Source organism: Lytechinus pictus, chromosome 5, assembly GCF_037042905.1.
Source record: "Lytechinus pictus isolate F3 Inbred chromosome 5, Lp3.0, whole genome shotgun sequence".
NCBI lineage: Eukaryota > Metazoa > Echinodermata > Echinoidea > Temnopleuroida > Toxopneustidae > Lytechinus > Lytechinus pictus.
Window position 1 is genome coordinate 53,350,384 of NC_087249.1, and position 16,018 is coordinate 53,366,401.

Genomic DNA, 16,018 nt, shown 5'->3' on the forward strand with positions numbered 1-16,018 from the left:
ACAATCTTAAAACAAACAAAAAAATCCCATAATCTGACAAAAATCATAACGATATTTGATGTTTCTAAATATGTTTTTTTAGAATAGAAATAGAATGTTTTAGAAATGAGGGGGGGGGGGGGTCGGGTGTCCGGACACTTTATATTTTGGAAGCTTCCTTTTTTTTTTAGATTAAACTAAAAATATGAATTCAATAGTTGTAATAATCTTTTATTTTGTTCTCTATGATATTTTTAAAATAATAATTATTTTTTTGTACTAAAAATTGTAAAACTTTGCTTGTAAATTTTTCCAAATGACTTTGTAACTTAAAATGAATTGTCCTAACACAGAACTGGGTATACTTCTTTGTGGTCCCAAACATGTTATTTTTAAGTTCTTTATTATGTAGACTAATTTTTTTTTTGTAATTAGTTCTCCTTTTTACTGTTTGTAAATTAAATTTATTCGCTCCGCGGCCCCTGCTATTTTCCAAAAACGATCCAGAGACCCGAGCTGAGCTCGGAGCTCCCGTCATTCATTACACTCACTTTCAACTAACACAAATAGGAGTACGTTGGGCACCGGAGGGTACTTCACGATGCGACAATCGCCAGAGAAATGCCCCGCAGATTCGTCGTTATATTATCAAGGCCATCGTACCCTCACAAATGATTTTTGCATTAAAATTGAGCTCAAAGTCTACCCTTTCACCTTATTATAATTTCTAAAACAGGAACGGGTAGGTGAAGATTTAAATAAGGGAGAAAGTCAGCCAACTTCAGCCATCTCCAACTTCTTCCGTTTGTAATTTTGTCAAATAAAGTCAAATCAGATTGTGACGTATTTGGTATGTATGCAAAGGGGATCATCTCAGAAGTTCAACCATTCATAAAAGACGTACATCAGGAATCCGTACGAAGAGATATAGATGTCAGAAGAACTGCAAGTTGTGTTTCAATTTTGAACAAAAACTGAGCTCGGAGAGAAGTTATGTGGGAGAACGTCGTTTACGGCGGTGCCTCGCATGGTCCTTCAAAAAATCTCTGACCTCAGATTTTACGAGGGGGCTTATCGCGTTATGTAAGCGGGCTCTAACTTTCGCCTGGCGGCTCGCCGATTGATGTTAGATATCGTTCCTTCGCCCGAAGGAAGCGATAACAAAGGATTAGGAGAGAAATTGGAAGATGGTTCTCCTTCTCTTAATAGCTTCATGGTCCAATGTTGGAACTGATGAAACTGATGACCTACAGTATGGTGAAACAAGTCAAAGTTTCTTCTTGGACTCTGGACTGAAAATTTTGCCCATCATTATGATTATTAAGGGAGAAAAAAAGGTACATGTATGTAAAAAATAAATCAACTGTGTTGTGAAGATTAGGAAGAATAAAAGAATGATTACAAAAATGATAATGATGCAGGCATCTTCACAGATAGTGTACATGTAGCTGTAGGCCTACATGTACATCATGTACAATCACATCTTTTTATGCTCATAATGTATTGTAGGCCTACAGAATATTGTACATGGCATCTTTATTTTCTTTTGAAATGATGCAGTTTAAGAAACAATGGAAACAGCAGGAACGATAATAAAAATAAACTTTTATAATGATTATGATCCTAGAAAGTTTAATGTTAAAAGATAAAGTGCACTGTATATTAAAAATGATCAGAAGAACGGTGATGAAGATTTAAAAGAAAATAGTTATATTGAAATTCTAACTACATGTATATGTTTAATAAGAGTCTGTTTCTATAGACTGTGCTGAAACTCTGGGAAATACAAGAAATTTGTAGTATTAAAGGAATGGTATGTGACAATCCTCCATAACACCTTGCGTAAATCATTTCCTCTTTTCCCAAATGGGCTCTGGTTAAGACCACTTGCTGAGCACATAATGGGCTCCTAAAGTTGCTCTCTGTCAGATTTTTTTTTTTAGAGCTCTGTAGCTGGTCTATAGGTGGTTTCAAACCGCCTTGATCACAAGAATCCCCGTTAAATTACGAGAACTTTTTTAGGCTGAAAAATACCCATTAATTATTCCTGAATTCACACCGCCCTGAAACATATCCTTCGGGATAAGTTCCTGAAGTTACGAGCATGCGCAGTATGGTCTGATAAGCAGCAAGGCGCGAAATTCAAAATCACTAGCCCAGCAGCAACCCATGCACGGCGCCGCACCCAACGACACGCTGGGCTAAAAGTTCCCGTAATTTGCTTTCAGACCGCCAAAATACCCACGACCTTGGAAAAATCCCCGTGAAAGTTCTCGTAATTTCGCCAAGTACCTACTATTTATCGGGTATTTTCTTTCGGGGATATTACGCGTAGTTTGCTTTCACACCGCCAAAATACCTGGTATTTTCTGATCGGGGTAAATTTCCCGATCAGAGAATACCTGGAACTGGCGAACTTCGAGGCGGTCTGAAACCACCTTATGATGTCTGTAGTCAAAATGTACAGTTTTTGACAGTTTCTTGCTGGATCAGTCAATTTATGAATTCCATTTCCATATAATACATGTACTGTACTGAAGTACATGTACATTATCATGAGAGGCCTAAAACTAGTACTGGGTCTACAACTTTTTCTGAATTTGATACATGTAGAAGGCATACAGCAAGTGAGAATTAAAAACTTGGAAGAAATATTTCCCATAACAATCAGGCAAAATCCCAAGTCCAAGGAAGAATCCTGTAGAAATGCAACTGAGTTCCCACGAAAACCAGAAGGTGTTTGAAATGAGAAGTCACATTAAATTTATTGAAATAGATATGATGGACCTAGATTAATGCATGGTGTTTAACTCTGATTAACTTGGATTAATTTAGGTCCAGGCTTTATTGGTCCTGGCATGAGTAGGCCTACACATCAGACTTTACATACACGTAGTCCTATGTGTTGATGCCTATAGTATTGAGTAACACGTTAATCTCATGCATAGGCCTACATGTTGGCCTACACCTGTATTGTAGGCTTTTCTACATGTATAGGCCTATAAATTTGGGTGATGTTGGCCAAATAACTATGGGCTGCCTACATGTACATGTAGTTTATTAAACATTACTCTAGAGCTTCAAAATCATGAGATAGATAGGAAAGCCTTGAAGTACATGTAGCTATTGAAATCTCCATTTACATTTCATCTACATTTTATTTTACGAGCAGTCACATGACTATAAAGTATGATGTACTTTCATCTTTAAAAGGCCAAAGTAGCGTTGGCTTCCAAATAGTACTATTAAAAGGCCCAAAAGAAAGGTATTGATCTACATTCCTATCTTTGTGTCATCTATTGATTTGCCTCCATCCCTTTGTTAGCTCTGGTATTAGACACATACTATCAGCTATGTGCATATTTCCTTCTTGCGTTGAGCCTTGTGGGGTTGATGGAAAGCTTTTGTTTGCAGCATGCACTGCTGTGCACAGGCTTTTCGTTAGAAGCCTTTTGTACTGCTTCACAGCCCATTGCTACTTGAAGCGCATGCAAATGACTTAAGCAGAATAAAATCAAATTTTCTATGAAAAGTCTGAAGTGATACACAATATTCTGGTTTAAAAAAGCATATACATGAACTTTTCTATACATGTACACATGGAAGGATTCATATAAATGAGAATCTCCTAGAAATATGCCTACATGTACATGTAGTTGACACCTGTTTTGTATGCACTGTAGTATGATGAAAAAAAAAATTATATTTGCTTCATTCGAATGGTCACTTGGTCTGGTACACACGTTGCAAGAATGTGATGTACTAGGTCTAGGTGTATCAATTATTATATGTTTACTGCTTTAAGTATTTAAATTCTCAATAATCTAGATTACTTTGTACATGAACTTGTAAAGGTCTAGACCCACATTGGTATGCAACAATCTGAAGATAAACTACATGTATAAACCATTTTCTGTCTGCTACATGTGTGATTTTTGTGGAAAAAATGAAAGCACTAAAATTGTGTTGCTAATTTCGGGAGGGGGAGAGGGTAGGGGTTTGTTCATAAGTGATTTGTTCATAAGTGATTAAATCAACACATTGTTTTCTCTCTTTTCATTCCTAGATTGATCAAACCAGTGTCATTTGCAGATTGTGTAGGTGATGGTAAGTAAAGATTTTTATTTTTAGTCCACAAGATTATCTTCAAGACAACAAGACCTTTTTTTTTCTTAAAAGCAGCAATTGAGTAATAACAGCCACAAATGCATGCATATATAAATCTGCATCACATTCTGAAATATAATGGATTGTAAAAAGCTTTATTAATTATTAGTTTTAGTACTCCATATAAGGTTCTTGTATACTATATACATGTGCATGTAACTTTTGTATACTGGTAAGATTGGGAAATATTTGATGACAAATGTTAATAGCTCAAAACAGACCACATTACATGTAGGAAGAATGTTTTATCAAAATTTATAAGCGATACAAAAACTTAGGTGTGTCAGACTGTGACTTCCTTAATTTTCATCTTGCTTTGACTTGTTTCTTTTGTGAAATTTGTAACATTTTATTTCAACATTCAAATGATGCATTTTATAGGATTACAATACTACAAAAAGAAGAAGTGAAGTTTAGGAAATAAGTTAAACATATTCTATATACACTGTACATGTACATATTGTGCGTTGATTTTTTTTTTTTTTTTTTAAACTGAAGATATTGGTTCATAAAAGTTTCCTTTTTTTTCTTTTCATTTAGAGTTGCCATTTGGATGGGAGAAAGTTTTTGATCCGTCAATTGGAGCCTATTACATCAATCATTTAAATCGTAAGTTATTTCACAATGAATTGAGGATGAAATTTGTCTCTCGCATTACCTCTGATTCGATAACATTGTATTTTGAAAGAATACCAGTGATTATACAGTAATTTTTTTGTGAAAGATTTCACATTGTGGATCAGACATTAAAATTGTGATACTTGTGTATTGGCCTTCAAGAAAAAAAAAAACTTTTATTTTCTTTTTCCTTTTTTGTGGATATTTTGTAGGGTAAGTAGTGTCCTTTGCTGCAGTTGACTCTCATAAACTTTGGTTATTTCATTGTCAAGAGATTTTGTCAGTTTGGCCTATAGCAATTCAATGTTCTTTCTTGATATATAGTAGATTTTTTCCCATAAGTTAATACTGATTTTGTTTCTGTTAGAATACTCAGCTCTGCGTTGGAGGGGCATGAACACCCTCTCATCACAGATCAATGATATTAATCCAGACAGGTCCAAATACTGCTAAACTCGTTATCAAGATCGTAAACTGCTCCACCTCACTGTTATTTGGAATAAGTAGCACCCTGTATGAGACTCCGAAAACAAAAAAATCTGTTGAGCAACGTTTTGACTTAATGTTAATGTGCATTGGGCCTACACGTACCTGTTGTGGGAAACGCTCATTCTATATCGTTTTCATGTAACAATCGCAAACCTGTATGTCGGCTTTTTATTCAATTGGCCTATTCTCCATAATAATTTTTCAACATTAAATAAAGTTAATCCATGATTTACAAGAGGAGAGGGTGGATATTTACATTGTATTGACACCTGGGGAAGACGTTAGCATTCCTTGGCTTATGAGATGATGAGCTTAAATCAGGTTGATTTGATATTAGGATGGTACAAGGGTAACAGGTCAGGTCAATCAGGTTTTTTTTCCCACAGGGTCATATGAGGACAATCCACACATATTCATCATCCAATGCAATTCACATCCAGGTTTCATAGTACCTGTAAACTGTATGCGTGTTCACACCCATCCTGATCAGATAATGTCCATTAATACATGTGTACTTTCATACAGGCAAACTGCAAGGTTCTTTCCTGAATGGGGATGTGTGAAAGCACCTTGTGCACCTCAGATCTTTTGTATGTAGGCCTATGTAAATACATGTATGCAATGCTTCACATGCATAATTCAGGAAGGGCAGACCTGTTCATTTCCACATTGGCCTACAATGTATTCCTTCTTAATTTCGGTGGTTTCAGACTGCCTCAAAGTTCGTCAGTTCCAGGTACAGGTATTTTCTGATCGGTAAATTTACCCCGATCAGAAAATACCAGGTAATTTTTGGCAGTGTGGAAGCAAATTAAGCGTAATCTCCCTGAAAGACAATACTTGCTAAATAGTACTTGTCAAAATTGCGAGAACTTCATGTAGAATGCAAACTTGGAATGGGCTGAAAAGCACCATTGTTACATAATCGACTGTGTATTTAAAACTGCTGAAGCGAGACCTATGGAATTTTTTTTTAAAGTTAGGACTCGAGATGAGCTTTCTGTTACCAGATATTTCATTGAGAATAATTTTCAATTTTGGAATTAATTCAGCCGTATATCAGAGCATGGAGTAGGTCCATGATCAGAGGGACATTTTTGGGGGGACGCGCTGTACATGTACCTCCTGTCAAACCCTCAATAATGATCAAACCTCTTTATTTATTTTTTTCCTTCTGACTGTTCTCTGAGACTCTAAGTATTCCTTGCTACTCATTGAATTTCCCTCCAATCTTCTATTTTGGTTGCTCAAGGAGAACTTCCTCCCTTTTTCAAAGATAATTGTGGATTTATAAAAAGAGACAGGCAAGCTAAGTGTATTTTAGTTGACAGTATGAAGGCCATGAGGATGTCTGCAAGACATTCTATTGTTGTGTGGCACTCTAGTAGTTGGAGGAAAAAAAAGACCTTTCCATAATAGTCTGAGACTATTTCCGTTTATACTTAAGGAACAAGTCTGAACATAACAAGGCTGGTAAAGGCTGGCCATCATGCAATGAAAACGAAATGATGATCTTGGCATCACTTGACATCGCTTTCAAACAATGCTGTAAAAGGGTTAATACGATTTCAGAGGATGGAATATAAATGGGTTTACCAGTGGATGCTGATGCTAGCATTTTGAGAAAGTGTAACTCCCACTGCAAAACAATGACTCATCATGGCTAGAAACGATTATCATGTCGTGTTTATGGAAATAAGTTGTAAATAGGGGTACATACTGTATCTTCCATAAAATGAAAATCCCTTCCATAAAAGCCCAAATATTTAAAATATTGAATCGGTCAATTATCAAAGTCACTTTATTAAGAATCTATTTGAAAATCAAAATGAATAGTAAGAATCAGTATTGATATTAAACTTACTAATACTATGCCAGCCCCAGGCACGTTGCCTAGTAGAGGCTAGTCTGCAGGTACAGACCCTTGGTTTTCGCAATTCGCATAGTGCATAATGCAGAGTCTGAAGTAGTGAGAGTGTGAGACTATATTCACTATGACACAGATAGTCTTTGGAGTCTAGTCTTCACTCTAGACCTGTTATTGGTTGAAGTGTCAAATATAAGTCATAGAGGCCTACAAAACATGTACAACTACAAGGGACATCCAATTGCATTGTCAAACACCGAACAATGCTCTTTATGGAAGGAACATCAGATCGAAGCTATATATCAATTAGTCAAGGAGACCAATTAGTGGAGCCGAGCAATTATCAACCCTCAATTATTGTAAAACTAGTTATATTCACATAAAACCTGATGATAAGAAACTGAAACTGTAGATTGCCAGACTATTCAAGTTGAAGTGTCATACTTTGAAGAGCGACAGAGATTGAAATTTCATGATGCTTTGAGATTAAACATGCTTGAAAATGTTGTGAAGCCCTACATGTTATTTCAGTGATAATGTATACTCTTTTTATACTGTTTACTTTTGCACCAATTCCATGCACAACTTTAATGGTTCTATGATTGGCTCCAGCAAAACTCGCTGAACTATAATTCCACACACAAATCGAATACCAACTTCAACCTTGGATTTAACACTAGATGCACTACCCTACATGTACATGTAAATCTAAACATAAAACCCTATTGCAACCCTAATTATAATCTACGTACATCCTCCGAAATAAAACTCAGTCCCAAGCAATTGTTGTAGGACTAGGAGCAAATGTTGTGTCACCTGAAAAATAGACCTTCATCTTCTGTTCGTAAACTGTCGTACAAATTTCAAAGTGTAATGTAATTTCCCTTGTTACCAGTATTTTTAAAACATATTTTACATGTAGGTGAGCGAGGTGGTGAATTTCATTTCTTCTCTTCAAGGTCATGCATTCACAGTCATTTTGTGCGCCTCTGCTAGCTGCTTGCGATTCTATTTTTAGGAAAACGACTGTGAACCAGATCTTTTAAACATGTATTAGGTAAAAAAATAAAATAAAAATAAGTACATATTTGTTGTACCTACATAGTTGTGCTTGAAGAACAGGGAAAACTGTTCTTGCATGGGGAATAAAAAAAGTTTTTTAAATCTGGTACTTGCATAAGCAGCTCTACAAATGCCTGAATTTCTACCCAGTAATTCCCTCATCTGGATAAGTCTCACTCCCCAATCCTACTTATCTTTGGATTAACTCTTCTCATTGGCATTGTTGACATTTTTGTGGCAGTTTATACTTTATACATGTATGTTTGGCAAGAGAGATCAATGACAGAATATAAATGTAAGGTGGTTTCAAACCCTCTATCATAATAATCCCTGTTAAATTACGAGAATTTTTTAAGGCTAAAAAATACCCATTAATTATTCCTGCATTCACACCGCCCCGAAACATACACTTCGGGATAAGTTCCTGAAGTTACGAGCATGCGCAGTATGGTCTGATAAGCAGGCAAGGCGCGAGATTCAAAATCACTAGCTCAGCAGCCACCCACGGCGCCCGCGCCCAACTACACGCTGGGCTAAAAGTTCCTGTAAATTGCTTTCACATTGCCAAAATACCTGCGACCTTGGAAAAATCCCCGCGAAAGTTCTTGTAATTTTGACAAGTACTATTTAGTGGGTATTTTCTTTCGAGGAGATTACGCGTAATTTGCTTTCACATTGCCAATATTACCTGGTATTTTCTGATCGGGGTAAATTTCCCGTTCAGAAAATACCTGGAACTGATGAACTTTGAGGCGGTCTGAAACCACCTGTAGATTGGTCGTGCTATCGGCCTACTTGCTGCATGTATGTTCTCAAAAGACTTTTAAAGTTTAGAATATTTATTAATCCTTTTTCGTCTTTTGCTCAAACTAATTGAGTCAGAACATAAAGATAAATTAAAAAGAATGTAGACCTACCCCCTTGGTCAGAATTCATGTACATCCAGCCTACTAGCGTAATAATTTCTTTGGGGATAGAGTGTGTGCAGAGAAATCTATGTCCTCACAAACTCGGTCGACACTACATGACCGGTGTGTTGGCTCAGTTGGTAGAGCGTCCGTCTCACAACCGGGAGGTCGGGGGTTCAAACCCCGGCCGCGTCAGACCAAAAGACGTTAAAAGATGGGAGTTGCTGCTACCCTGTTTGGCGTTCAATAATTAAAGGGATAGAGCCTCGTCCATCTGGCGCTGCACAGCGGCTGCCGGGCCCACGATCAATTGGGCAAAACAAATTTTCGGAGTATTTCATTTCTGATATTTATTTCGAACAATAAAATATGGATTTTCATTTTTTTCATTTTTTTCATTTTCATTTATTTCCTATACAGCTCACTTAGGGTACTTGTACATGTATAGATCTTTGAATCCATTGATTTTATCATTCGATATATTCCCCTTAATTCTGAAATACCATTCACCCACATTTCAAAGGCAATAATTAAAGCATCAGCCTTGCATTAAATCCTCTTTTAAAACCCAACTGAAATCCAATGTAGCTTATTCTGGGATTGTATCTTGATGCATTGATTATATGTCATGATTGATTAGATGCAGACAGTTTGATGTCTTCTGAGAAAAGTACAGTGTAGCTCTGTAATGGTTGGTTTGCTTTATTGTTCGTCTGTCAGACATTTGAAGTGATAATGAAGCTCTCATACCCCTTTCATAAACCCATCCTCCAATTAGCCGCCTAAGAGTAATGCGGATAATTCAATAAAAATTGCGTTCACAAACTCCGAAAATAATCCGCACTATTTTTACGAGCGCCCGTCCTGAAAAAGGCGGATAATCGTCATGGCAACCGCACTCACCCCCTCCGATGCGGTTGTGTTGGAAAAGGGTGACCTTGTGACCGCACCATGGCAATTATCCGCATTACTTTGAAATGCGTTCATAAAGTCCAAATCTGGTCCCGATGCCGCTATTATGCGGATAATTGCAGCATCAAAATAATGCGGATAACTCTGGTCCTCCTCCGATTTTACGACCAAATTATGCTGCTATTAGCAGCATAATTGGGTTTATGAAAGGGGAATCATTTTAATAAAATTCAAAAGACACCATGGCTGTAAAAACTTACTTAAAGGAGAATGAAACTCTTGGAGCAAGTTAGCTTTTGTGAAAGGCAGAAAAATCAAAGAATAAGATCAACAAAAGTTTGAGTAAAATAGGACTAGCAATAGAAGAGTTATGAGCATTTGAATGTCGAGATCACTAATGCTATGGAGATCCTCCTATTGGCAATGCGACCAAGATCTATGATGTCACAGATGAACAACTCTCCCCTCTTGGACGCTGAAAATATACCCCAAAACATCTCTTTTTGCTCATTCTAATCATATGACAAATGATTCATCAATGATATGTTGTGAAACCTCTGTACTTGTCCTCTCATAAAGAGAACACCTCACCTTGTGATAGGCTCTATAAAAGTGAGAATATAAGTGAAATAAGTACTAAAGTAATGAAGGAGTTGTACGTGTGTGACATCACAGATCTTGGTCGCATTGCCAATGGGAGGATCTACATGGCATTAGTGATCTCAATATTCAAATGCTCATAACTTTCTTATTATTCATTCAATCTTCCTCAAACTTTCAACAATATGTTTCTTTGATTTTTCTCTTTGATATGGATTCAGCTGGTTTCAAGGGTTTCATTCTCCTTTAACTTTACAATTAAATGGTAGCAACATGTGCCACCATAGCAATAATGCTCAACAAAAATCAGAATTTCTACAAGTACTCTGGAGATATAAAGAAAAGGTATGCAATGGACATGCCTAGTGGGACACACAAAATGTTAGAATGTACATGGTAGTACAAGTCAACACTAATCTGTTTTAATACCCTCGCCTCATTCAGATTGGAAAGAAAGTAGGCCCTTTTTATGCAACTTTTGAGCCATATTTACCTTTGTATTTTCAATATCACAATATTCAATACTCAATTCAACTTTGCCTGTGCTGGGGGTGAAAACATTGTGGGGGGCTAGTAGGAGGCTGTCCAGAATTAGACTTCAATTTGCTCTCTATAGATTACGCACACCCTTTGAATGAACATCCCATATTACTGTATATTTGGGATTATGCTTGGTTTCTATGATAGTGATACAGTCATAGCCTCTGGTTTGGGTTTCAATATATTGATGGATACGTAGGATATTCTCTCTACATTACAGAAGATAACTGGCACTATATGTTTTCATAGACATGTACAGTACATGTAAATGTTCTTTTTAAATATGTCAATTTTTTGTGGCCAACATGTTCTCAAATTACGGGCAGGCCTTTATTTTGCAGTTCATTGCATAGACCCATGTAGGCCTATGCACCATAGGCCTAATTGTTATTCAATTGCCTGTATTCATAGAAGTTATGCCCTATTTATTTTTCATCAGTTTTGACATGTTAACAGCATTTTACAGGTTTGTTTTTAAAAGTAACATAAATTGGTACCACCAATGTCACTGCGGTTGAAATTCCAGTTTACCTTTTCGACAATTTCACATATGCATCTGTGCATTTGTGCATGTTGTTTTCCGAAGCTTTACATGCATGTCCTACATACATCTATAATAGTGATGACTGACACTCTAGCAATGTCATTCTTTCTGCCAAACTCAGCTTTACCACACTGGGCACCATTGCCTATGTGTTAAGCATACATGTAACAATTCGTGTGGTTAGTCTATGCCTATTGTTCCCACTTCCTAGCGAGCTATTGTTCCTCACATTCCTTTCTGCTGTGTACCCCAATCCCATCTGAGTGGGTTTTCTTGTTCTCAGAAGCAAGCTAGGAACTCGAAGGGGTATTCAGCTTGGTGAAATTCTGTGAATGGATAAACATCTTGTAGTTTGAAGGTACCAGACAGCCAGTGTCCTTTGTTTTCCTGATCTGTATCTATTATCTAAATAAATTCTGGATCTTATGATAACTGCAGATGTTTTGATGCCCTTTATCATTGCTTTCTATAGTGTCTAGTTATCTGATAATGAAAGCAATATATATTTAGAAGAAGTATCACTTTTAAAGTCATACAGAATGTAAGATCAACAAAAAATCAAGACGAAATGTTAATCTGCAGCACTTCTCAAACAGGGTCTTGACCCTACTTTCTTGTAGCAGCACTGTCCTGTCCACTTTGTAAACAAACTCAACACAAATATTTCATGAATGTTTTCTCAAATAATAGGCCTACCATGCTATAGTTGTATTGTAGGCCTTGGCTTATGTATACCTACAGTGTATGTCACAACTCACAATCATTATCATATGCAATCAATTTTAATTTGCCAATGAAATCAAATGTTAAGACTAGAAAAAAAGGAATATGTTGGTATAGGCCTACATATTTGCCTTGAGTTAACATTTTTATTATATGATTGCATTGCTAACAGTAAGTCGGCGTTTATGCAACATCAAACCAGAATCATGATTTGAATCATGATTCAAAACACAAACATGAATCACAATACCACAGAATCAGCATTTAGACGACCTTCATTCCAATGCTGTTTCTCCTTGGATTTGGGCCGATCCAGTGAGCATCACAGTGCGCAGTTTGACAGCGGAAGTACATGTATAGGTCAACTTTTATAGCACGCGCCTTGAGCTATGCAAGAGTCAAACCGAAAGTAGCCCGACAGAGTGACGTCATAGATTCATGATTCAAATTACGATTGGATTTATACCTGTTTCGTTCATGATTCCACAAAAACGTCTTTCCAAACGCCCCTTTTTCCGTGTTTCATGTTGGTGTTTTGAAAGCCCTTTTTTTCTTCAAATTTGACTAAACGCAATCGTGATCCAGCAGAATCATGATTTTAATCTTGATTCTAGGGTAAAAAAGTGGTGCATAAACGCACCTTACCTTAGTCACATGTGTGAGAGTGTGGTTTATGACAGGGAGGGAAAGGCATTCTAACCACACACACACACACACACAAAACAATCATTGGGAATTGAAGAATTCTCAATATCAGGGGGAAAACAATTTTGTTTTCAAAGTACCTGTATGCAAACTCGATTTTAGGTTTTATATGATTATCGGCTTAGGTATTTCCATTGTTGTAATTCTTACCATTATCTTATCATCACAATGCATAACCCCCCCCCCCCAAAAAAAAAAAAAAAAAAAAGAGAGATTTGTCCTGCTTGCAATATTGTAATATGTGGCTTTCATTATTTATGTCAGTTTTCACTGGTATTTTGCTTCTTTAAAGTTGTTGGGGTCAGCTAGTTACCGTGAAGTACTTTTTAAAAATCTTTATTTATCCATCTGGGTTGTTTTGATGAAGATGATGAAGATTTTACCTTTAAAGTGGGCAATGTCCTTGTAATCATCCTGGAATGTTTATCTGATACAGTCCAAGTTTTGAGACCCCTTTGTATTGTGAGAAAGTCTTGTACTGGAATGCTTGGTCAAGTGTTATTTGCCAGCCAGCATTATTGTCTGTTCTTGACAATGCAGCACAATAGACCTTGAAAGAAAGTGTGGTTTATACAATGTGCATTGTTGCTGATGTCATTTAGAAGTCTTCTTGAACAGCCTAATTGGTGGAGTAAACAACTCTTGACCATGTACATGGAGAAGTGTACCAAGGAGTGTAGACCCTTTTCCATTTTTTTATTGTCACCCCCCCCCTTCAGTTTTAGATTTTTTAATGATTTTGTTGTATTGAAAAAAATCATGAAAAATCACTATTTTCAATTAATTATTGCTTGAGTAGAATACAAAATCACAGAAACAAAGAAATGAAAAAATGAGTGAGCAGTAATTTTATGAGGAAGTCTCGGAATGATTCATTATCATACAAAAATATCTACTAAATCTACTATACTATAGTCCCCACTTTATCTATTTTTTGTTTTGGTTAATGTTTTTTTTTTTGAATTTTTTTCTGAACCTTTTTACCTTATGCTATCATTTGCATTTTCTCCTTGCTTCTGTTGTCTCTTTTTTGTCAAGATGAAGCAGTCATATTTTATTATTAAGTCTTCAATTGCCCAGTTTTTCCTGCATGTAGTCGTGATGCGATTTTTTTTTCCAGCGAAATGAGTAGGCCCACATCTGTATGTTGCCACTTGCCATGAGTTTTTGCTTTGTGACAGTTGTGTTTTCTGTTTGTTTTTTGTTTTTTTATTTGACATGTAACAAGTCTGAAGTTGTGTTCTTTTGTGCTGAAACTACACCACTTTCAAACATTTCAAATGTGTTTTTTTTAATACTCTAGCGGTAAAGATATCCTAGGGCCTAGTAGGAGAAAAGATCTGAGCATCTGCTCATCTGTCATTGCGAACAGTGTGCATTCTTTCCATACTTGCTGGCTGTTGCCCAACCATATGACCTGACCTAGTTTCATCCTTGGTCAACCACTGTTTGGATTGACATAGTATATTTTTGTGATTGATGACAGGTATAGTCTGTATCTATTGAATGAAAACTGATCTGTCTAATCCTGCACAAGGTTCAACTCGTTGAACACATGCTCTGAAGAAATGGACTGTAGGCTATCCAGTATCCTCTAAGTATATGTAGTTTGCAAAATTCCTGGTTTGTTGAAAATTGACAGGGCGTCCTCCTGGGAGTTAGAGATGCAAAGGTCTTGATGGGTGTTTCATAAACCTGTTCGTAAGTTAAGAGCGACTTTAAAAATGACTTGTGAACCTTTCTTACGCGCTAAATAATCACCAATGGTGAATATCATTTACCACAAGAAAGGATCACCCTTCGTTTTAAAAGTTATTCTTAACTAATAATTTACAAACAGCTTTATGAAACGACCCGTCAACTTTTACAAGAGGAAAGGGGATTTTGGACAGTACACATGTATAATGTAGGCTACAAAAATGTGGTTTCCTTTACCAGGAGGTAGAACTTTTACTGACATGTACAGTAGGCTTCTTTCATGTCCCAATGAAAGTATATAAACAGCTGAATGTGGATTTTGGGGGAAGATATACTGTAAATGTACATGTTTGCATTCATCTAGACTAATGTATGTTGATTATCACCCCTTCCAGTTATGGCTACCCAGTGATCTTGTTGCAGCTTTTAATATTTTCAAGTCCATTTTGTTGGGGGACTTTATATCAAGTGCTTAATTACATACTCATGTATGTTCATGTCTGCCCTGGTGAACCTCGAAATAGAAAACGAAGCAAGTACAAATGAAATGTACAGGAAATGGTTCATTTCAAATGTCATTTAATTTTTTTTTTTTTTGTAATTTCAGTCTTATGTCCTCTAATAATTTACTTGTTCTTGAGCTGGGGAGGCAGCTTTTTATTGCAAATTCACTTCTCTTGTAAGAAATCTAAAACTTTCTCCCTTTTGTTGACTCTGTGCCAAGTTCTATACCAGTACTCCTGTCTTCTTCTTCTGATGAAGTTTGTAAACGTGAGACAGAGCAAAGTATGTGAATGTGTGTACCCTTGCAGTGTATCCAGGGCAAAAGATTAGACCTTTGATCTCCTTTCGTCGACCTGGCAACCTTTCCAGGCCCCCCTGACAAGGATCGTCACAAGAAACATGTAGGCCGCACATTCCTCACCAAAATTCCTGGCTAGGATTTCTACACCTTTTCGCCTGTCACAACTGAAACAGAAACAGTAATTGAATACTTCGCTTTGGAAATGTAATGTCTGTCTCCCACAGTGCACAGAGCAAGACATTGTAGGGGGAAAATGTCTTTGAGATATCTTGAGAAATGAAAAATTGCATGGTTTAGGTACATGTATAATGAATTGTAGGTCTACCCAATAATGTATTTTTTTTTCAAAAGCAGGAATGTGAATGGGATGAAACTTATAAATACATCAGTCAACCACTGTT

At 36.6% G+C, this 16,018-nt stretch overlaps 1 protein-coding gene across 1 annotated transcript in view; it reads left to right on the top strand.

The window, feature by feature from the left end:
- LOC129261092 (protein WWC2-like) overlaps positions 1–16,018 on the top strand; it is a 44,415-nt gene that overhangs the window by 9,539 nt on the left and 18,858 nt on the right. The window contains exons 2-3 of the mRNA XM_054899136.2: positions 4,046–4,086; positions 4,687–4,755. Coding sequence (XP_054755111.2) covers positions 4,046–4,086; positions 4,687–4,755 — 110 coding nt within the window. The remainder of the gene's footprint in view (positions 1–4,045; positions 4,087–4,686; positions 4,756–16,018) is intronic.